Source organism: Acanthochromis polyacanthus, chromosome 19 (genome assembly GCF_021347895.1).
Source record: "Acanthochromis polyacanthus isolate Apoly-LR-REF ecotype Palm Island chromosome 19, KAUST_Apoly_ChrSc, whole genome shotgun sequence".
Lineage (NCBI taxonomy): Eukaryota > Metazoa > Chordata > Actinopteri > Pomacentridae > Acanthochromis > Acanthochromis polyacanthus.
Window position 1 is genome coordinate 29152757 of NC_067131.1, and position 22712 is coordinate 29175468.

Here is a 22712-nt window from a genome sequence, read left to right on the forward strand (position 1 = left end):
CTCATAAATGTAGTTGTAGACATAGCACTACCTATTGGTAACAGGATTTTGTAGCCATTATATTTGCACGTACCATTGCAGGAAACTTTGTGATATACAGGGTGACCCAAAAGTTTGGAAACAAATGAAAAGTCTATAATCCAACTAATATATGTTATTTCAATAAATCAGTGCCACAAACAAACATATTTCGACATGTTCATGTTTGTTTCTTATACAAAGACGTGAACGTTTCCACCACCTGGTTACACTGGTATCTTCTGGAATGTACCTTCATTTATACTTATGAAGGTTCCTCAAACTGGCCAGTAAATGTTGCCTCACAGTACTTTTGATGTGTAAAAAAATTAAAACTGTCAGATACTTTACCATCAAGAGTTCTGAAATCTGACACTGATGCAGACCTGCCAACCTTGGCAAAATATTTTGCGTACCACTTAATCTCACACACACACGCGTGCGCACAGCACGCGCTCATGTCGATAGGAAGAAAACTCTCGGTGCTTATTTTCCTGATATGACATCGTATTTTCAAGGTGAAAGTAACGTTATTAACAGTATATATTTGTCAAAAGACACACACGCACACACACACAGCTCGCGCTCATGTCGATAGGAAAAAAAACTCTTGGTGCTTATTTCCCCGATCGTATTTTCATATTTTCAACTTGAAAGTAACGTTATTAAAAGTACATATTTGCCAAAAGACACACACGTACACTCACGCGTGCACACACACACACACACACACACACACACACACCATTTTACCATTTTAACCGCCAGCTGCTGCGGGTGGGGGCACAGGGAACGGGGAGAGAGGCAGAGGACAGGAGAGAGCGGGCCAACAAGGGTTCTGCAGACTCGTTATTCTCCGCTACTCTATGATGATTGGTTGAAATTGCACCACTACACTGCTGCATCCTGTTGTCAGGCATGAGTATTGCACGTCCACATTTCTAACAGCACTCACAGATGTCTGCAGCTTTTTGAGTAGTTTAATGAGGCGGAGCGTACCTGCTACGCAAAATGCATACAGGTTGGCAGGTCTGCTGATAGCCTGCATTTTGAAGTTATGCTCCAGCATACCTGGACCTTATGGTTCTATTAATTTTCTTCCGATTTATTGCACTCGCCAAATACTATGCTTTTAAGTTATTTTATTATGGTATAACAAAAATGGGTAAAATAAGAGTGAATTCATGCACCCCCAACTGAAATAGACACTGCAGTTAAACTTTGTTTCCAAACTTTTGGGTCACCTTGTAATCCTTGATACTGGTCAGCTTCGTCTCATCTCCTTCAAATTTCTGTCACACCCCGACATAATGCTGCTTGCAGCTTTAATTATCCATGTTTACTCCTTTAATTCTTCAATAAACAACAAAAGATAGAAAAAAACATTGTGTCAAAATTTCCTTTTGACATGAATGAATGCTTGAAGCCCCTGAGGTGCTTCACCAGGACTTAAAAAGTTGACGTGTCGACAAACTTTACCGCATGTGATGAAGAGAGCCCGAGACAAATGCTTGTGTTCCAATAATCTGTGCATTTACTGTTCAAAACAATTGTAGTTCAACATTCTTCATCTAAAACAAACAATTCATCACTACCAGCTTTTTCAGCGGTCAAACCTGTTTTACCTTAGGGGCAGAACACCTGCCCAGACAAAGAATGCTTCCTACTTACAACGTAGTGCGCTCATTGGCTTCTATAAGGTCAATTCATCATGTAGCCTCATGTAGTCATTAAATACACTAAAGTCATGAGTGAACAGAGTGCAAACTGAAGGTTACATTTAACCTGATGGAGGCATCATGAGGACAGCAGGTCTGTGGAGCACTGAGCTGTTCTCACCACTGAGGGGCAGGAGTTAGCAACAGATGTCCCATGAATTGGAAGGAAAAAGTTCAAATGAAGCTCTGTTAAGTCCCAAAGAACAATAATGCAATGCTACAGGTATACAGGCCTAAACCCAAATATATCATTTTATTGTTGTTGTTACCATTTAGTCGACAGTTAAGGAAACACCAACGTCAACGTCTTGCCCGATGAACTGCATTTGTTTGTTCAGCCAGACACCGAGTCTGAAAGTGAAATTCAAGAGTTAACATGAGTTGGTGATACTGAAGGAGACAGAGCTGAACTGACCAGATCATGAATTAATTATCAGGAAGTGCAGCTTACCTCCAGCCCAATTTAACCTGGATCTCAGCCCAGAGAAGCTTCAGGGCATTTATACAGCATCAAATCAGATTCAAACATATGCAAAAGTTTCAGGCTTTGACAGAGGAAGACTCACAAAATGACTATGATAAAATCAGTTTCCTTTAATAAACAATCTAAAAAGAAGAGTCAGAAATGTACTACAAAAAGGTATCTAAATCCCATGACAGTTTTCCTTCTCAAACAGAAGATTTTTCATCAATAGAGCTGAACAAACAAACTTGATAGCATATAAAAGTAAAGATGAAGAATACAGGTTGGAGTAAGGGGATTAGTGCCAATATCATTTAAATGTTAAATGATTAAAAACTGCATCATCTTACAATAATCAAATAAATCAAATTTAAGAGTAGACTTTTTGCTTGGACTGACAGAACCGATACTGAAACTTCAGGCCCCATAAGAGTACGGTTGAAAAAAGACAATTATTAATGAGATTCAGTCTGAATCTTCATTGGCATGGAAGATTTAAAATTTATGCTTCTTCAGACTATTTTTGTATCTTCTCTTTGCTGAAAGAGTTGTGTTGCTCTACTATTTCCCCAAAGACGTTCTTTTGGATTCAAGATAGGTGACATATTTATCAAAACCACAGTTTTCACTTTTTTGTACTTTAGAAACTCTCATGTTTTTGTACTTTGGACTGTTCTGCTAAATTTCTCCAGCCTAGGAGTCGGCTTGTCCGCCAGTGTTTTGGTTCATCCACAGATTTTTCAAGGTACATCTATAAATTTCATCTCCTCAACACGTTTTGTACTCATGCAGCCCCATATCATCCCTCACCATCAGGACTATGCTTTCACTGTGGTCTGGACCACATCTGAGCCAAACAAACTCTGTAACTGTGCTTCTATTGATTTGTCGTTGATTGTACTTGTCTTCCTACGCCTTTTCCAATCATTGTGAAGTCGGAGTACTTCATTTAGTTTCAGTGATCACACATGTGTTAACTTTTGCTGCTTCTACTTTCAATATGGCCTTTTTAAACAATCTGATTTGGGGTGTTTATAAGAGGAAATGCTCTCCTGTTTAATTTAAAAATAATGCAACTAGGAAGTGAATTTCAGTTGTTTAACATTTAAATAATCCTGCACAGGGGTGTACTCACTTCTGCTGTATGCTGTGACATGAGTATCTATGTGTTTTATGTGTAAAATTTTTTGTAAACAAATCTCGTTCTGATACAAGTGTGCGAAAGAGGAGTATAAAATTGAAGTACAATGAAACAAAGCAATATTGTGGTTCGTAACATAGTCTACATAATTCATCTTTCAAAACAAACCCCGAAACTGTGCAGTTTCTATTCTTTGTGGACTTTCATGTGCCTCGTCAGACTTCCCTGTCGTGAAAATTTTGCATCACAAACTTTACAGCAAAATGGTTTCTCTCCTGTGTGAATGCTCATGTGCGTTTTGAGATGTGTCTTCCGCTTAAAATATTTCCCACAGTCATTACATTTAAATGGTCTCTTTCCGGTGGCAACTTTTTTCTTACTTTCTGTGTGAACTAACATGTGTCTCTTAAGACCCGTCTTTCTGTGAAATCTTTTCCCACAGTCATCACAAACAAATGGTTTCTCTCCAGTGTGGAGTCTCATGTGTCTCAGCAGAGTTCCCTGCCGACTAAATCTTTCACCACAATCACCGCATATAAATGGTTTCTCTCCTGTGTGGACTGTCCTGTGTGCTTGAAGATCATGCAGAAGTCTAAATTTCCTGCCACAAGTTTCACAACCAAACGGCTTCTTTCCAGTATGAATTGTCATGTGTGCGTTCAGCATTCCCTTTAGGCTAAATTTTTTACTGCAAACATCACAGCCAAACGGTTTCTCTCCTGTGTGAACTGCCATGTGTGCCTTCAGGGCTCCCTTTTGGGAAAATCTTTTGCCACAAACATCACAGCCAAATGGCTTCTCTCCTGTGTGAACTCTCAAGTGCAACTTAAGATTAGATTGACGTCTAAATCTATTACCACATTCATCACATGCTACCGGTTTCTCTTTATCCCTTTTTTTGTCTCTCATGTGTGAATCTACATTTCGTTTCATTCTTTTCTTATGACCCAAACAGCTGGACGCCCTTGTGTCTGAATGGCATTTCATGTGTCTCTCAAAAGACCTCTTGTAGACAAATTGTTTATCACACTCAGAGCAGCTAAATGAATTTTTCTCAGTGTTACATCCAGCAGTAAGTTGTACATCTGATTTAGGTGCCCCCGTCTCCTCCCATTTACTGTCACTGTCTTCAGTTTCAGGTCCAGAATCTGACAAAGTTTCCCGCCACTCATCCTCCTCCTCATCATCACTGACTTCAGTCTCAGAAAAATCTGAAGTGTTCTCATCAGTATTTGGTTGAAGATGACTATATGAATTTGGTTTGCCAGTTGGTTCTGGTTGTCCACAGTCGTCTCCATCAGTTTTCCTCTGATTATCTGAGCTGCTGGTCGGAGGATCTTGCTCTTTGTCGTCTTCAGTTTGGTCGTGATGAAGCTGTGAGGACCGAGGTTTCTCTTCATCATCTTCATTCTTCAAAGAGACATCAGGTTGTTGTTCCTCCTGACTGGGTGACAGTTTCTCCTGTTCCTCCTTTATGCTAACAGCCTCCTCCTGTCCATTAAGCTGTGGACTCGTCCACAGTTTCTCCTGTTCCTCCTTTATGTTATTAGTCTGCTCCTGTTCCTCCTTTATTTTATTAGCTTCCTTCTGCCAGTTAAGCTGCCCTCCTTCTGGTCTGGTCCACAGTTCCTTCTGTTCATCCTTCATTTTTTCAGCCTCCTCCTGTCCATTAGGCTGCTCTCCCTCTGGACCGATACATAGTGCCTCCTGTTCCTCCTTCATTTTTTCAGCCTCCTCCTGCCCATTAAGCTGTGGACTGGTCCACAGTTCCTCCTGTTCTTCCTGTTCCTCCTTTATGTGGAAGGGCTGTGGGTTCTGCTGGTCCACAGTGAGGCCCAATTCATGGGAAACTTCTTCTCTGATCAACATCATCAACTGCTGGACATCTGCAGGGAACAGTGAAACACACACATTTACACTATGGACGACTGCGACTTTCTATGCACATAGACAGCACAAGTATGATTACTTTATGTCTGTGAGTTCAAAGATGATTCAGCGCAGACACTCAGCTCAAAAAAGCTGTTGGCATAAATTTTCTGATTATTAAGATTAGGAACACAAGATCATTAACAACTATAGTGATGTACACCATGGCAATTGACATTTGATTTGAACCTTGCATAATTTATTCTGACAAATATTTAGAATAAAAGACCGTTTCAATGAAAAAAATAACTAACAGGGTTTAAGGATCTTTGTCAATAGCTACAATAAGAGCCCTTGTTGAATGGAACAGCAGCTGCTTTAGACTTGGCAAAAGAGTTATCAATGGAAATCGGAGTTTTTTATTCTGCCACACATACAGGACATAGGTGGGATGGAACTGCTGTGTCTCTCAGAACCTGATGCAAACATGCAAGGCACAGTAGAAAAACAAAAAGGACAAAAACACGAAGAAACAAGCAGTGCAATGCAATGGATAGTGCAATAAAGTATTAAAATACTGCTTGGCTGGTGTGCCAGTAGATAGATATTTACAGATGACAGTACAGTATATTTACAGAAAAAAAGAAAAAGCAGTGCCATATACCATAATTGGTGCAGCATAAAAAACATCTGAAACAAACTGCCAGAATCACACAAGATATTCTGAACAAAAACAAAGTAAGAAATATGACGTGGACACGCATGGCCGATTGACTGGAATCCAAAAGAAAATCTTTGGCATATTTTAGAGAGGCCTGGTAGATCGACACAACCCCTCCAGCAGAAAGCAGCTGAAAAAAACAAAACTCTCTAAAGAATGACAGAACATCTCTGCAGAAATCTGGAATCTTTCATGCTGAGGGGCTCAAGTATGTCCTCAAAAATAAATGTAGACATAAGAAAAAAGATTTTAATCTCAACAATGATTGTCTCTAGTAAATCTAAGCTTTCTTTTTAGTGTTTGTTTTTCTTAAATCAGACTTTGAAAGGAAAAATCTGCATTTTTTTGGCACCATCAACAACAAAACAAAAAGATTACAACAATCAGATCAACAAATGGATCCTAAAGTCAAACGGAGCATTAAATTACAGACTGTGGTTTAAAGAAATTAATTCCTCGTCCTTCTCTGTTCATGGAATCTCTTCATCTTTTTACAAACAAACCTTCACTCATTAATGACCCCTAACCAAGAAGAATCCAAAGAGCAGCACTAAATTATCCTGAATCTGAGAAACTGTGGCACCAACATCTCAGTTTGACACTGATCAAGGCTGATCTCCATGGAGACCAAGGAGGACGAAACTTTTACAGCTAGACAAAGAGGAAAAATTATATTACTATCAGAATTATTCCATTAATCCCTGAGGGGAAATTCTGTTGTTACAGCAGACAAATCACATTTCCCACCACCATAAATACAGATAAATAAGCAAAAACATACGCAGAAAGTAAATATAAACAAGAAAAAAATATATAAAATTCAAGTGTAACATACATTATAAATTGTAATTTATCTGCCTCTTACCTACAGTTCCATGTCAGTCAGATGCTGTTTATTGTTCTCATTTATTAGTCAGGATGCCTGGAAACCTTTCTTAGTTAATAAAGTTAATAAAACTAGAAGTTTTTGATTCTGCTCTTCAGTGTTTTGGTTTTTCACCCTCCCAGGAGTTAGCCACAGTTAGCACTTAAGCATCAACATTTAAATCTTCTTACCGGCGGTTTGCTTCAGAACGACGTCCTGCGGCTGATAGAGGCGTTTCTTCTGCACTTTCTTCTCCAAACACACACTTCCAGCTCGCTGCTGTTGGATGGAATAGTTCAGCGTTGATTTTTCTGCTTCTCTTCTGTAAATCTAAGAACTGGAGGATCGGAGAAACCTCGCCTGCGTAGAATCTATCACCGCGGGTCGCCTCCCAGTGCATGCCGGTTATATTTCTGTCGGTTCTGGTGGTGGATGTGTTATATTGGCTGACAGAAACTCAAACACAGAGACTGGTTTGTGTTTAAAAAATATTTATTCCCGTGTTTATTGATTTTTAATCAGGCACCTACACGGACACCCTCAATAGCGTTTTCCCTGTTGAAATAACAGTACGTAACTCTTTCACATTAAGTCCCAAAAACACACAGAAATAATCATTTAATAATAAACATAATATTGCTTTTTATTTTGTAAATCTACCTGAATAATTTAATACAAGAACATTACGGTTTTAAACCAACTATCAATTATAAACAAAATACAAACTTACCCAACTAAAATAAATAAATTCATACATTATATATTCATTACATTTCAACATTATATTTGTATGAGGAGTAAGCCTAAAGAGCAGGTAGGCTGGTTAGATTATTATTATTACTATTATTATTTTATTTTATGTTTGTTGTTGTTTTTTTGTTTTTTTTTGCTGTGTATGTTCCAAGTGAGTAACTGTGGTGCAGCAAGATGTCCTTAAATGATTTCAAAAATACATACATGTACATACATGCATACATATCATTATTATTAGAGCATATTTTCTACATTGTAAGTTTCTGTAGAAGTCAGGGGAGCTTTTATTTTTACTGTTTAATTGAAATATATCTTCAACAAAATTATATGAGTTAAAATTACACAGAAACTGTGTGTGACAAAATATATGAAACCAATTATGTGCAAAAAATACTGTTGAGGATTATATATACAAATAAAATGAGATAAATGATAATTCTAACACAGGAAAAGTTTTTGAAGGTTCATTGTTTAGATATGAGAGTTCAAACTCCTCTAAGAAAATGGGAATTAAAGGTTTGATGAAGGAAAATATGTGGATTTAGTATTTTGCTGATAATAACAATACTTTTATCAGAAAACAGATGAAGAAGTTCTGTGTGTCTGATAGATGTAGAAGAAGCTGCTGCTGGGGTGGAATGAAGGTTGGAGGTGGAGTCAGCATTAAACTGTCACTTTGACATGATGCAGAACAGAGAAACCACTTTGGTTCTCAGGGGAAAAAGCTCTAAACATGACAAAAAGATTTACAACAAAGAACTAATGGGACCAATAAATGGAGTCACTGAGTCAAACTGCGTTGTTAAGCTGAGTTTCATGCTGCAGACTGATGAGAGTTCATTCAGACTGTTGTATTAAAGATACTGTGAAAGTTTTAAATCTTCATCTCTTTGCCAACAAACCTTCCCCCACTAACGACCCCACAGAGGAACTCAGGAGATAAGAAGCAGCTAGAAACTGTCTAAGGAACAACTGGAGGTCTGGAATCCAGCTTTGCTCTCCTTCAGTGCAGATTTCAATCAGGACTAAATAACTGGAAGTTCTTACCACACTCAATAAAACGTTTCCTCATCAGATATCCAAAACTGCATCTTAGAATCACAGAGTCAGAGGTTGTTATGTGGCATCCAGCGACACCAAACAAACTAACGAGGGCCCGTTTCGACCGTCTGACGTCTTCAGCGTATGATCAATACATAAAAAATATTAACCATTTAAATCCCAAAACACACCAGCTGGTTGAATGACATGATATCTTTTTTAAAATCATCAAATGTCACCATTCATCAGAGCCAAAAGCTGTACAAAAAGAAAGAAGCGACAGATTTTAAACTTTCTCATAGTCATTGAACAAATCATCTCCAACATTCCATCTGGAAAATTACCCAAATCTAAGCATCAAAATCGTGATATCTGATCAACACCACTTCAATCTACAAGTCCTACAAATAAACCATTTGTGCTAAACAGATTCTACTAAAAAATACAACACCAAGAGCGAGACAGAAGAAAATCCAACATTACTGGATGAATAAAATAAATGCAGCATGGCTCAGAAACAGTAAACAGGAGTAAGTTGGAAGCATGATTATGTTGAGGATTTAATCACAAATGGTTGAAATTTCTCCAAAATAAGTAAAAAATTGTCCAAAATGACTTCAACTTGTTTGAATGCCTAAAAAGAAAAATACCAAAACTAGTCAAAATTTGTCCAAAGTAACTTAAACTTAAATATTTGAAAGAACTGTCTGAAATGATTCAAGATTTGACTGAAACCTGGAAACTTGTTCAAAAATAATTGTGAAAAATGGTCAAAAATGGCTCACATTTCTCCAAAATAATTGAAAAATGGTCCAAAACTATTCAATATTTGTCCAAAATGATCATGAGAAGAAAATCCAATCTACTGGATCAATAAAATAAAGTCAGCATGGCTCAGAAAGAGAGAACACAGGAGCAAGTTGTTGGAGACACATTCAGCATGGTGACACATCTTTCTACAGATGATGAACAGAGTAGAGAGAAAAAGTCTGGAAATATGGAAATAGTTCAGTATTGACAGTATATAGAAACACCACTATTTTTCCCATGTTTTTTCTACTGTGGTTGATAGCATCTTTTTAATTTTTGTGAAATTAATAATGAAAGAAATTCAGCTTTAGTCTTTTTAAGATTTATGTCATTGTAACTCTGTCAGACTGACAGAAGGCATTTCTAAATTATTTCTCCTTCTTCTTGGTTGTTCTGTTTCCATAGAGGCTCAGGACTTTATACTGCAGTGAAAAATGAACCCACAGTGAGGAAAAAATGTGACAAAAAGACTTTGAGTTCAGGTGGTACTCTGAGATTTTCACTAGCTCAACCTACACTCAGTTTTAAAGTATCAACCGTTGCTTCTGTGCATGCATCATCTTTTGTTTTGTGGGAATTTTAGACTTCATTTACCTAAATTTTCTTCTTTTTAAGTCAAAAAAAGGAGAAGACTGACAGGTCCAAATTAGCAACAAAACTTATCTCCACACACACACACCGTATTTCATCCATGAATTTATAGTGATGTAGTGAAGTTTATACAGCATCCACACCTTCAGCATCAACATCGTAATCAAACATAATATGACAGATTTAAACGCTTAATCGAGAAAGAATCCCATATCCGCTTAGATAAATTTACAGTCTTTTTTAATACACAATTGGAAAATTACAGCCAGAAATTGCACTTTAAAAAGATCTCTGTACAAATACAACCCAGTATTTCAGACGACTGGAAAAGCAAGCACAAAGGAAAGGCTACAGACTCAGATTAAAACTCAGAGGCAGACATGAGCAGTTATTCTTCAACGACTATTCCAATGTAGTCTCAATAATATAACAGGAGTGCATAATTATGCACAGCACCATTTTTACCTAAATACCAAGTTTGCATGCTGACATATTGACTGTGCAAACAGCTGCTTTTCTTTTTGTTCAGCATCTTCCTGTTTAAACTACAGAAACCGAACGAATTGCACCAATTTAAAGCTCAAGAATATCAGTTGTGGTAGAAAACTTAATGTTATTTCATGATTAACTGTATGTTTATTGTGGAACAGTGTTTAAACTTGTGAAACACTCTCTCTATGGTAAATTAAATATGCAAAAGAGAGACATCAGTTTAAAATGAAAGATTAAAAGTTTGTTTCTTAACCCGTGTGAACTGCCATGTGTCTTTTAAGATGGGCCTTACGGGTAAATGTTTTACCACAGTCGTCACAACTAAATGGTCTTTCTCCTGAGTGGACAGTCATGTGTCTCAGCAGAGTTCCCTGTTGGCTAAATGTTTCCCCACAATCACCGCAAACAAATGGTTTCTCCCCTGTGTGAACTCTTGTATGTACTAGAAGGTCATGTGGAAATCTAAATCTTTTCCCGCACGTGTTGCAACCAAATGGTTTCTCTCCCGTATGAACGGTCACATGTCTCTTCAGATTCTTCTGATCTAAAAATCTTTTCCCACAATCATCACAGCTGAACGGTTTCTCTTCCATGTGGGCCGACATGTGTGCTTTAAGGTCCCACTGACGGCTAAATCTTTTCCCACAAACATAACAGCTGAATGGTTTCTCTCCTGTGTGAACCGTCATGTGCGTTTTCAACGTTCCCTGTTGGCTAAACCTTTTACCACAGACATCACAGCCAAATCGTTTCTCTCCCGTGTGAATGGTCATGTGTTTCTTCAGCGATCCCTGTTCTATGAATCTTCTACCACATTCACTACAGCCGAATGGTTTCTCTCCTGTGTGCTCTGTCATGTGTAACTTCAGTTCACAATGATATCTAAACCTTTTATTACATTCATTACAGCCAAATAGTTTCTCTCGCTGGAGGACTCTCATCTGTGAGTCTACGTTTTGTTTCACTCCAAAATATTGCTCATTACCTAAACTGCTAGAAAACATTTTTTCTGTGTGACACGCCATGTGTCTCTGAAGTGACTGTTTATAGACGAACTGTTTATCACACTCAGAGCAGCTAAAGGGTTTTTTCTGAGGACTACATCTCACATCACTATTTACAGCTGATTCAGGTGTTCTGGTCTCTCTCCAGTCATTGTCTCTGCTTTCAGTTTCAGGTCCAGAGTCTGACAAAGGTTCCTGCCACTCATCCTCATCTTCCTCTACATCTTCCTCAGCGTAGCCATCAATACTGACTTCGATCTCAGTCCAGTCTGAAGACTTTCCATCAGTGTTTGGCTGTAAATTATTGTTTGGATCTGCTTCTGGTCCTCCACAGTCCTCTCTATTAGTTTCTGTTTTCATCTGTTTAGTTGAGCTGCTGGTTTCCTCTCTGTTGTCTTTACTTTGGCTCTGATGAAGCTGTGAGGACTGTGGTTCCTCTTCATCATCTTCATTCTTTACAGGAACAGCAATGAATGGAAACCTGCTGATATACAAGTCCTCCTGACTGGTCCACAGTTTCTCCTGTTCCTCTGTTATGTGGAGAGGCTCTGAGTTTTGCTGGTCCAGACTGGAGCTCCATTCATAGGGGACTTCTTCTTTAATCACCAACACCTTCTGGACATCTGCAGGCAAAACTGAAACACACAAGTACATGATAGACAACAGTCACTTCATATTCACACAGATAAAACAGATATTTTGCATTAGTGAGTGACTTTGTGTAGCTCTGCTAACTATCTAAATATTCCAAAACACATTGTTGGTAGATTTTTTCTGAGAAATATTAAAACAGTAAATGAGAATTAATGATGATTAACAAGTCGACATTCTCTTAGTAGCCATCAGGGTAGATAGAGCATCAAAGTCTTTTAATCTCACACAGTTGTGGTTAGATTTTGGTACTAAATTTTAAGTTTTTGTAGAGCTGGTTAATGCAAAAAAAAGAAGAAGAAGAAGAAGAAGAAGAAGCTTAGCTCGATCAAACCTGCATCTTCGTGCACCTTTCAGCTCAGCAGATTGACTTGAGAATTTGTGTTTAAAAAAAAATGGAGATTGAACTATAAACAGAGTTCACGTCTCACCTGTATGGTGCTTTAATACTCTAGCCTGTCACAACAAACTGATTCTGGTGTCTGATAACTTTTTAATAAATCTGTTTATGTGTAACCAGGTGTACTTTAGAGTAGACTGGGTTCTGTTAGGAACATGGACCAACATCATTTGCAATGATGCTGCTTTATTCAGCGAGGAGACAATCAGAAAAATCCTCCAGTCAATCACAAGCATTAAAATGTTCCCTTATACAAATAACACGAATAATTAAAAATTTGACTTTCGAATGTGGTTGTTAAATGTGGAAAAATGCTCATGTGGAACCCAGTAGCAAAAAGAGGAGACACTTTATGTCTTGACTCTGATAATTACGTTAGCTTTGTGTAACTATAACACGCTGCTGTAAACTGTCCCTGTTCAGATCTTTGACACTTCCTGTCCAGGCGCAGTTGTCATGGCAACATGATCATTTTTTAGCATCAAACTGTAGAGATTTCTGCGGCAAATCAACGTTCTACAACTGTTTTAGTCCGCAGCAGTTGTGTCTCATCTTGTAGGTCGAGTTAAAGGTAACTATTCGTCCTTTTAACCAACAGATTCTGTTTCTGTCTGAACCGTAAACAAACATTAGCATTAGCAGCTAGCAGTTAGCAGTTTCCTCCACATCAGTTGTTCAATCTTCTTACCGGCGGTTTGCTTCAGAACGACGTCCTGCGGCTGATGGGGGCGTTTCTTCTGGACTTTTTCCTCCAAACACACACTTCCAGTCCGCTGCTGCTGGACAGAATCCACTTGGTTCATGGTGTCGCTCTGCTGCTCTTCTTTAAAACTAACCGGAGGTTCAGACGGACGGAGCCGCGCCTGCGCAGAACGCGTCACATTTCTGACAGGCATCTGCACGGACACCTTTATTGTAGTTTTTTAAATTTTGCTTTAATTAACAAAACCTGAAAAGACACAGTAATTTAAAAATGATAAAACACTGAGTAAAAAGTTCAATTGAGATAAATAAACAGCAAATAAAACAAATAAATTAGTCAATAAATAAACTCTTAGAAGTTTATTCAGTCAAACAGTAGTTAAAGTTTCTCATTGAATCGTTTCTTTTCTTCTTTCTTGTTAATTTAGCTGCTTAAAGTCATCATTTACTTGATTAGTGACATCTATGTAATCTAACAGCTTCATTTATAATTTCACACACTTTTACATGTAATAAGAGCTTTAAACCTCCATAAAGAAGATTAAGTCTAGTTTTATTTTTATCAATAATAATGTTGTTTATTAATTTTATTATTTATTTATACCTGTTAATATTATTTTTCCTATTTTTGCTGAGTTGAACCAACTCTAGACACATGCTGTGAGAAATAACAACAACAACAACAACAATAATAAACAACAACATAATAATAATAATAATAATAGTAATAACAATGCCATAAATAAATAAAGTGTAATCAAAGAAAACAGTCAAGAAGAAATAGAGGTTACCAGCTGTGATAAAGTTTGTGCTTTTTCTTGTGAATTTAAATGATTAAGCAGCTCGAGATAATATTTGGTGTTTTTTAAATTTATTTTTCTGCATTTTGTAACTATTTTTTGTAATGTATGTTGACAAAAGTGTTACACAGATATAAATTAATTCAGAACCAGGATGTTAAAATGATCGTAGCTGTGGAAATATGTTTGTGTTTTGATTTATTTTGCAAATTATTGACTGAGTACATCAAGAGACATTCACTGTAGCTGAGCTGGAAAAATATTTAAGGACTGGATAGCTATTTTTAGAGGTGGAAGAAAAAAATCGCAATAAAGGAATTAGTGTTGGTAAAGTTGTGCGTTTAAATAAAAATATCATTTAAAGATTAAAACAAATAATATTATAAATACGGTTATAAAATTTAACTTGAACACAAGAAAAAATCAGATAACTGACAATTACGGAGGCTGTGGTTACCATGGTGACGGCCTGTTAAGTGTCCGTGTAGATGCCTGATTAAAACACGTCAATGATATTTATAAAAACAGGGCGGGCTGACTGTTTAAATCAGCTCCTTTAATACCTCAACGATCAACTCTGACAGAAATGGAAGCGTCGATGATCGATTATTTTCGGACCTGATTAGTCCGTGAAGGAGCCTCCGGTTAGTTTTAAAGAAGAGCAGCAGAGCGACATCATGAACCAAGTGGATTCTGTCCAGCAGCAGCGGACTGGAAGTGTGTGTTTGGAGGAAAAAGTCCAGAAGAAACGCCTCCATCAGCCGCAGGACGTCGTTCTGAAGCAAACCGCCGGTAAGAAGATTTAACAGCTGATGTGGAGGAAACTGCTAACTGCTAGCTGCTGGGAGGCAGGAAGGGAGGCTGGAAGAGACGATTCACTGAAGAACCGAGCTGCTGAGCTTCTATTCTCCTCAGTCTGACCACTGATGGAGAAATAACAGCCACATTAATGACGTTAGTCGGTTAGTAACTGGGTGGAAAACGGCGGAACTTAACGGTGACGGTTCAGTGCAGCACCCGGACGGTTTACAGCGAGACACGTCACGGTAATTTATCTTTAAAAAAAATTGCCTTTGTGTTTTCACAAATTTCCTTACATTCTTCTTGCAACGCTATTAATATAGCTCATAATAAAACCTCAATTTAGCCAAATGTTTGCAATTTTAAAGATAAACTACAAGACAGCTGTGATGTGTCCGCGCTGTAATCCGTCCGGGTGCTACACTGGACCCTCGTAGGTGGTTTCCGACTTTTTTTTCAGTTCGCAAAACCAAACAATATACTATATACTATATACTAAACACAAAATAATACACACACAAGTCAAATTAGAAAAACGAAGCTTGCTCAGAGGAAATTCTTGGATTTGTTGTGTTGTCATGTATTTTTTGTGGAAGTTTAGGTCAAAATTAGTCATCAACATTAGTCTTGACAATTAAAAACACTGCACTAATTTCCATAAATAAAAATGCTATCCTGGTCTCAATATTTAAATTAGTTGGGTTCATTTACATTATTAATATTACTACAAAGTCTTATCCTCAATATTTACATTTTTTGGGATGTGACTCTACATCTTCTGATGTATGAGGGTATTATTGTTGCAAAACTATTTGTCAATGCGAATCGAGAGTTGTCTGTCTGTATTTCAATCCATGTGTCCGAAGTGAGATTTGTCTACGTGTAAAAGAATTTGTCTATGTGAACTGAGATTTGTCAATGTGAACCAGAATCTTCAAAAGTCGTCTGAAAATTTGTCCGTCTGTAAATATGTTTTCAAATGTGTAAAAAATCTGCCAATCTGTATTAAAATTTGTACATGTAATAAGATTTGTCCATGCGTACAAAGAGTTGTCCATGCGTAAAAGGAGTTGTCTATGTGTACAAAGACATTCGTAGTTGAAAAATTTACGTATCCCACTACACGTAAGCAGAAAATACAGACAAATCACTAGTTACGAGTCGTTCGGTTTCACAATTGGCTGATTTATTTTCACGTGACTTTTGCTACACTTCTGCCGTGAGTGAGATTTGTATCTGAAAAATGTTTAGGTTTTAGCTCCCTGACCTCAGCCTCACAGGCTCGTCCATGGTGGCTGCCTTCTGCTCTGCTGCCCTGTACCTCGGCAGTTCCCGTTATCTGCAAGCCATCAGGGAGCGCTATGCCTCAGACTTTGAGCGATCGCGACATTGTTTGGCAGGGTATCTTCATGAAAGAGTTTGCTCAGCGACCTATACACTCAGCAAATGTAAGTTGTTCACATGTACCTGCAGTATTATATTTTTAGAAGGCTCAGCAATAGCCTGCCTAAACATACAAACTGCAAAAACATTAATATGTACTCACTATGTGCGATCGGGGCTCCATCTTGTCCACACCCTGCCCGGCTGGGTGTGTACATGCTATACCTTCTAAAAATATAATATTGCAGGTACATGTGAACAACTTACATTTGCTGAGTTTATAGATCGCTAAGCAAACTCTTTCATGAAGACACCCTGCCAAACAATGTCGCGAATGCTCAAAGACTCTGAGGCATAGTGCCGTCTGATGGCTTGCAGACGACGTAAACTGCTGAGGTACAGGGCAGCAGAGCGGAAGGCAGCCACCATGGACGAGCCTGTGAGGCTGAGATCAGGGAGTTAAAACCAAAATTTTTTCAGATATGAATCTCACTCACGGCAGAAGTGCAGCAAAAGTCACATGAAAATAAAACAGCCAATTGTGAAACCGAACGACTCGTAACTGGTGATTTGTTTGTATTTTCTGCTGATGTGTAGTGGGATATGTAAATTTTTCAACTACGAATGTCTTTGTACGCATTGACAACTCCTTTTACGCATGGACAACTCTTTGTACGCATGGACAAATCTTATTACATGTACAAATTTTAATACAGATTGGCAGATTTTTTACACATTTGAAAACATATTTACAGACGGACAAATTTTCAGACGACTTTTGAAGATTCCGGTTCGCATTGACAAATCTCGGTTCACATAGACAAATTCTTTAACACATCGACAAATCTTACTTCGGACACATGGATTGAAATACAGACAGACAACTCGCGATTCGCATTCATAAGTAGTTTGCTACAATAATACCCACATACTGATGCCTCATCGCAACCGAAGTAATTTAAAAGTTAAGGCTAAGACTTCGCAGTCTTAGTCCTTAGTTGCAATTGTTCATCCTGTACATGTGTGTTCCAGTGTCTCCTGCAGATGTGCAGCAGCTGTTGGTTATTAAAGAAGAGGTTCCTGATGAATGGAGCCCCAGTTTGGACCAGCAGGACCAAGAATTTATCCACATAAAGGAGGAACAGGAGGAACTGTGGACCAGGCAGGAGGAGACTGTTCTCACCAGGTTACCATTCACTGTTGTTCCTGTGAAAAATTATGAGGATGATGATGATGAGAAACCTCAGTCTTCACAGCTTCATCAGAGCCAAAGTGAAGACAACAGGGAGAAAACTAACAACTCAGCTGAACAGATGAAAACAGACACTGATGGAGATAACTGTGAAGGACCAGAACCAGCAGAAAGCCAAGATTTAAATTGTAATTTACAACCAAATATCGAAGGAAAGGCTTCAGACTCTTCTGAGACTGATGTTAGTGATGATGATGGTGATGATGATGAGTGGCAGGAACCTTTGTCAGATCCTGGACCTGAAACTGAAGACAGAAAAACATTTGGCTGCTCTGAGTGTGATAAACACTTTCTCCACAAGCAGTCTCTTCAGAGACACATGACGTGCCATTCAGGAAATTCAGGAAGTTCAGTTCATAAGAAATGTTTTAGAGTGAAGCTAAATGTAGAAATACAGAGAAGAGTTCACCGAGCAGAGAAATCATTTGGCTGTGATGTTTGTGGACAAACGTTTAACCGAAAAACAAATCTCGAGACACACTTGAGAGTCCACACAGGAGAAAAACCTTTTCACTGTGATGTTTGTGGTGAACGATTTAGACATCAGAATAGTTTTAAAGCACACATGAGAGTCCACACAGGAGAGAAACCATTTGGTTGTGACATGTGTGGGAAAAGATTTAGACAGCTTTATAATTTTAAGAGACATGTGAGAGTCCACTCTGGAGAAAAACCTTTTAATTGTGCTGTGTGTAATAAAATATCTACACAAGAAGGAGATGTGGAAACACAAGAGTGTGTCCACACAAGAGAGAAACTATTTGGCTGTGATGTCTGTGGGAAAAGATTTAGGCAGCAGTACAATCTTAAGACTCACATTAGAATACACACGGGAGAAAAACTTTTTAATTGCCATGTTTGTGGTAAAACATTTAGCAGAAAATTACATCTTAAGACACACATACGAGCTCACACGGGAGAGAAACCATTTGGTTGTGATTTTTGTGGGAAACAGTTTATCCATCCACACAATATTAAAAGACACATGAGAATTCACACCGAAGAGAAACTATTTAGTTGTGATATTTGTGGGAAAAGATACACACAGCAAGGGGATCTTAAAACACACATGTCAGTTCACACAGGAGAGAAACCATTCAGCTGTGATGTCTGTAGTAAAACGTTTAGACATCAAGGAAGTCTGAAGAGACACACGAGAGTCCACACAGGAGAGAAACCATTTATTTGCAATAACTGTGGGAAAAGTTTTAGACGTAAGTGTAATCTTAAAACTCACTTGACAGTTCACACAGGAGAGAAACCATTTGTGTGTGATGATTGTGGTGAAAATTTAGACATCAGGGAAGTCTGCAGAGACACATGAAAGTCCACAGGAGAGAAACCACTCAGCTGCAATGATTGTTGTAAAAGATTTATTCAAAAGAGCAAAAAAAAAAAAAAAGCGTCTGAAGGCACACACGAGAGTCTACAGGGTTTGTTGTGAGAAATGAATTGTGTGGACGTATGTTGGTAAGAACCACATTGGTTTTCATCCTCTTGTGCATTTTGAAATCTTTCTTGTGTGTATTTAAAAAAAATTAAAACACTTAAAGAGAGACGTTAATGTATTTTAAGTACCTTTGGGGGAAAAAATAGATGTCACTCTGTTGAAAAGAGGGCTTCATTTTATATAATAACTGTACATAATGTAATTATAAAGTAAAATTTAATACTGTAAATAATGTAATAAAATGATGGTTGAATAATGTTATAAGTTTTGCACACGATGTAACAAGTTACGACCTTTGAGTTCTCACATTATGAGTTTAACGGTGCCAGTTATTGTCATAGCACAATAAAATTTAATGCAGTAAGTCCAAATATGTGTTTTATTTCCATTCAATGTTTGATTCAGTTTGTTTTGAAGACAACAGAAGTCTGCTGTCGGTCATTCTTGTGCTTTAGGTTTCTTGAAAATGCTTCTTACTTTGTGGCACAAAAAGAAAGCCATTAAAACCAGTGTTTACAAGAAAACTGCAGGTCTGGGAAGGTTTGTTGCACAATTATAGCAAACTAATAACGAACACTTGGGATGTCACACAGTAAGATAGTGTCTTATTGTGTCACAAAGAAGATTCAATAAAAGCAGTTAATAGTCTTAAAAAATCACCATAATATCTCTAAGTTAATCCAGTTATTCTTTCACGATAGATTTTTCTTTGTCCACAGATTCACATATTCATCATTAAAATTTCTCTGATACGACCACCTTCTGGCCTGTGGGGTCTGAAATCGAGTACAGGTGGAATATTAGACAGCAGCGTTGATCGAGTCTCTGTTGGCCGATGATCAAACGGCAGCAGGTTGTTGTTGCTGCCGTTTGATCGTCCGTTATCTTAAAATTCGCTTTCATCTTTGCTGCTTTGAAGTGTTTAAATTGTTTTCTTTCTTCTACGCTATTCTGAGTCATTGCTTTTGTCAGTTAAATATGGTTCGTATTCAATTCACAACACGGCGTCATGCACCAGGAGTGTACAGAAAACACACGTCATAAATTAAAAGATGTGTAACACACAAGAGTACTACACAAAAAGGGTGATGCTATGACTGAGTTCCATATTTATTATATGCTCACATTTATCTGTCCTGGTCTTGAGTCTGTGCTGCGCTGAGCTGTTTTCACCACTTAAAGGCAGCAGTGAGCAGCAAAGCATCACGACCTTTAAAGCTGAGTCACATGTTGACTTTTTGTTCCATGATTAGAAATGCTGCTCAATGATTGATCTTTTTTTGGTGTGGAATAAAAGATTTTGCACCAAGTGTGATGGTTTAACCGTCAGAAACCCCAAAACCTGCTGGTGGGTTTGAAAGGCACCACCAAAAAAGCACCTTTTATCAGAGCCAGAAACTGGAAAAAAAACAGTATTCTGGGATTTTCAAAATGAACATATCATGCTTGAGATGTCAACATGAGACAATTAACCAAATATAAGCTTTAAATTGTGAAATTTTGTCAAAAATCCCTTTATTCTGTGTTTTATTTTTTAAATGCCAAATATCGACCAGATTCAGTAAAAAAGAAACATTTTGCGCTCCTTGATGCAAACATGAAGCCACATTTTATGAACAGTTGTTCATTCTTTCACAGTGTGTAGCTATAGAAACCACATCCCTGTACCGCAGTTATAAATCTGCTTATTTTAATATTTTAATTTTAATATTTATAATAAAATATTAGATAATATTTTTAGTATTATATTGTAATATTTTAGTTTTTGAATGGTAGACTACTATAACACTTTAACTTAAGTTTTTCTGGCCTGCTTGATGCCAGAGTATCTTTTTCTTTCATTCATTCAACAATCATAGGGGAAAAAACTTCATGAAAAGATTGTACTCAGCATTACAGAAGTGATTTTTTTATTTCAGTGACGGAAGCATTGCACAAATATTGAGCAAAGTTTCAAAAATGAAATGTGTAAAGAGGTCATCACTCACGTTGTTCTTCCTCGTCTGCATGTTTGTTTTTTACAGTGTGTTTGGTTTCTCTAAACTTGCAGCCCTTTTCCAAACTTCAGAAGATTTAACAAACAACTTACCACAGTTGACCAGAAGCAGGTCAGCTGTTGTAAAATACACCGTGTGTTTAAACAGATCATGCAAACAGATCATCATTTCATCAGTTCATGTCCATCTGAGCAGGGGCGGATTCAGATTAATTTTAGTTGGGGGGGAACAGGGGGATACAACAGATATTTTGGGGGGCCAACAAGAAGCTGTGAGAAAAATATGAAAGCGGCAACCGACCTCTCACTTTTACAAAGTATTTTTCATGGTTTTTTTGGCTCTTTAACCCAACAGGAAAGCTGTATATGACCTTTTCATGTTGGACTGTTAACATTAAAGTTATGATGGACTTGTTTCCTTGTTTATGTGAATTACAGCATCATCAGCTGAAACATCTGCCTGTATAATGTAAACCAGTAAGCTCAATGACAGAATCCTGAGGGCAGTTAAGTGACAAATATTGTGCAAGAACAGCACTAAATACAACCCTGTCAATTTCCACATCTTAGAATGTTTACTGACAATTATCACAACCTAAAATAAGAAATAATATTCTGTACTTTTAGCAACTAGTTCTCAGCTGTAAACCAGAAACATCACAGGGTTCTGTATACTAATCAGTCTAAATTCAAAATGAGTACTGCCCAATACACAGTGAACAACAACAATCTTGTACCCTTGATCTGTGGTAAAATAATCTGAAATGTTCTGTGCAGGAAATGTAAATTTTGAAAATACAGTAAAATACAAATAAGTAGCACTCTGTACATTTAACAGTAAACCTGAGAACAATAATAAACAGTAACAATACTCCATATTCTTAAATCATTTAATAGTGCACAGCTCAGCAAACATCATAGTGTTCTGCATAGAAATCACAAAAAGCTGCTCTCAGTAATCTTCACAGTGAGCAGATGTTCTTGTGTTGCAGGTCCATGGTCCAGATGTGGACATCGAACAGGCCAGGGGGGTCTGGTACTGTGGACGTCCGAGAGCACCTCCTCTTTTTGCATTCTTCATATAGGATGGAAAATAAGTAACGTAATGTCAAAACAATCCATGTGACTCTAAAACTCAACGGCTTTACAAACTCTAAGATTAAACTCTCCATCAAGGATCCAAAGAAGTTGGACTTCTACATGAGAGCCTTAATTATTCTTCATCTACTTCCTGAAAAGTTTGGTCAATAAAAAAAGACAAAAACTAATATTTCAGCTGAACTAAAGACAGACTTTGTGATTTTTTCTGCTCAGATGTTGTGTTGTTGTAAAACTTACTCTTTCAAATAATAGCCTCCTAACCCGCTGGAAACGCGCTTGTCCTGTTTTTGCTCTCTGTGCCCTAGGACAGCCGGGTTGTAATGTTTTTTGAGCATACAGCACCATACTATGACGTTTTTACAGTGAGGGTTCTACTATGGAACCAGTTTGACATGTTCAGGTGTTCTTTGTGTGAAAACTCAGAGGTTTCAGGGTATCAGAAGGTGGTTTTCAACTTTCTTTAACTTTCTGCTTCAACTTTAAAACTAAATTTACTTCACTAAGCCAGCCCTCTGGACTTCCAGTAAGCTGTGTTCTATTGGCTGTCCAGGTGGCTGCTTGGTGTCATCAGGAAACACCTGAGGCAGCTCAGTGTCTTCCTGCTTTATGTCTGCAGTCAAACATTTCCTCTGCTTCTCTTCACGGGAACTGGGTTTGGCTCCGTTGCTTTAGTTTGTTATTTAGGCGTTG

At 37.8% G+C, this 22712-nt stretch overlaps 3 protein-coding genes across 4 annotated transcripts in view; 1 reads left to right on the plus strand and 2 right to left on the minus strand.

The window, feature by feature from the left end:
* Nucleotides 1-2310: 2310 nt before the first annotated feature.
* On the minus strand, nucleotides 2311-7210 carry LOC110964893 (gastrula zinc finger protein XlCGF57.1-like). Its single transcript, XM_022213744.2, has 2 exons — nucleotides 6987-7210; nucleotides 2311-5226 (listed from the first exon to the last, which is right to left on the minus strand). Exon 2 carries the CDS (start codon nucleotides 5210-5212, stop codon nucleotides 3527-3529), a length of 1686 nt encoding a protein of 561 aa, XP_022069436.2. The 5' UTR covers nucleotides 5213-5226; nucleotides 6987-7210; the 3' UTR covers nucleotides 2311-3526.
* A 3003-nt stretch (nucleotides 7211-10213) lies between these two features.
* On the minus strand, nucleotides 10214-13943 carry LOC110964890 (zinc finger protein OZF-like). The gene is made up of 2 exons (XM_022213740.2): nucleotides 13226-13943; nucleotides 10214-12121 (listed from the first exon to the last, which is right to left on the minus strand). The coding sequence occupies exons 1-2, from the start codon at nucleotides 13431-13433 to the stop codon at nucleotides 10731-10733; spliced, it is 1599 nt and encodes a 532-aa protein (XP_022069432.2). The 5' UTR covers nucleotides 13434-13943; the 3' UTR covers nucleotides 10214-10730.
* Nucleotides 13944-14401: 458 nt separating this feature from the next.
* Nucleotides 14402-22712, plus strand: part of LOC110964885 (gastrula zinc finger protein XlCGF57.1-like) — a 205431-nt gene continuing 197120 nt past the window's right edge. Inside the window, exons 1-2 of one of the 2 annotated variants that reach the window (XM_051939829.1) lie at nucleotides 14406-14831; nucleotides 17256-19296. In XM_051939829.1, the coding sequence (XP_051795789.1) occupies nucleotides 14717-14831; nucleotides 17256-18799 (1659 nt within the window). In that variant the 5' untranslated portion in view covers nucleotides 14406-14716 and the 3' untranslated portion in view covers nucleotides 18800-19296. Of the gene's footprint in view, nucleotides 14832-17255; nucleotides 19297-22712 lie in introns of those variants that run through there. The other variant, XM_051939828.1, reaches the window with a different exon arrangement.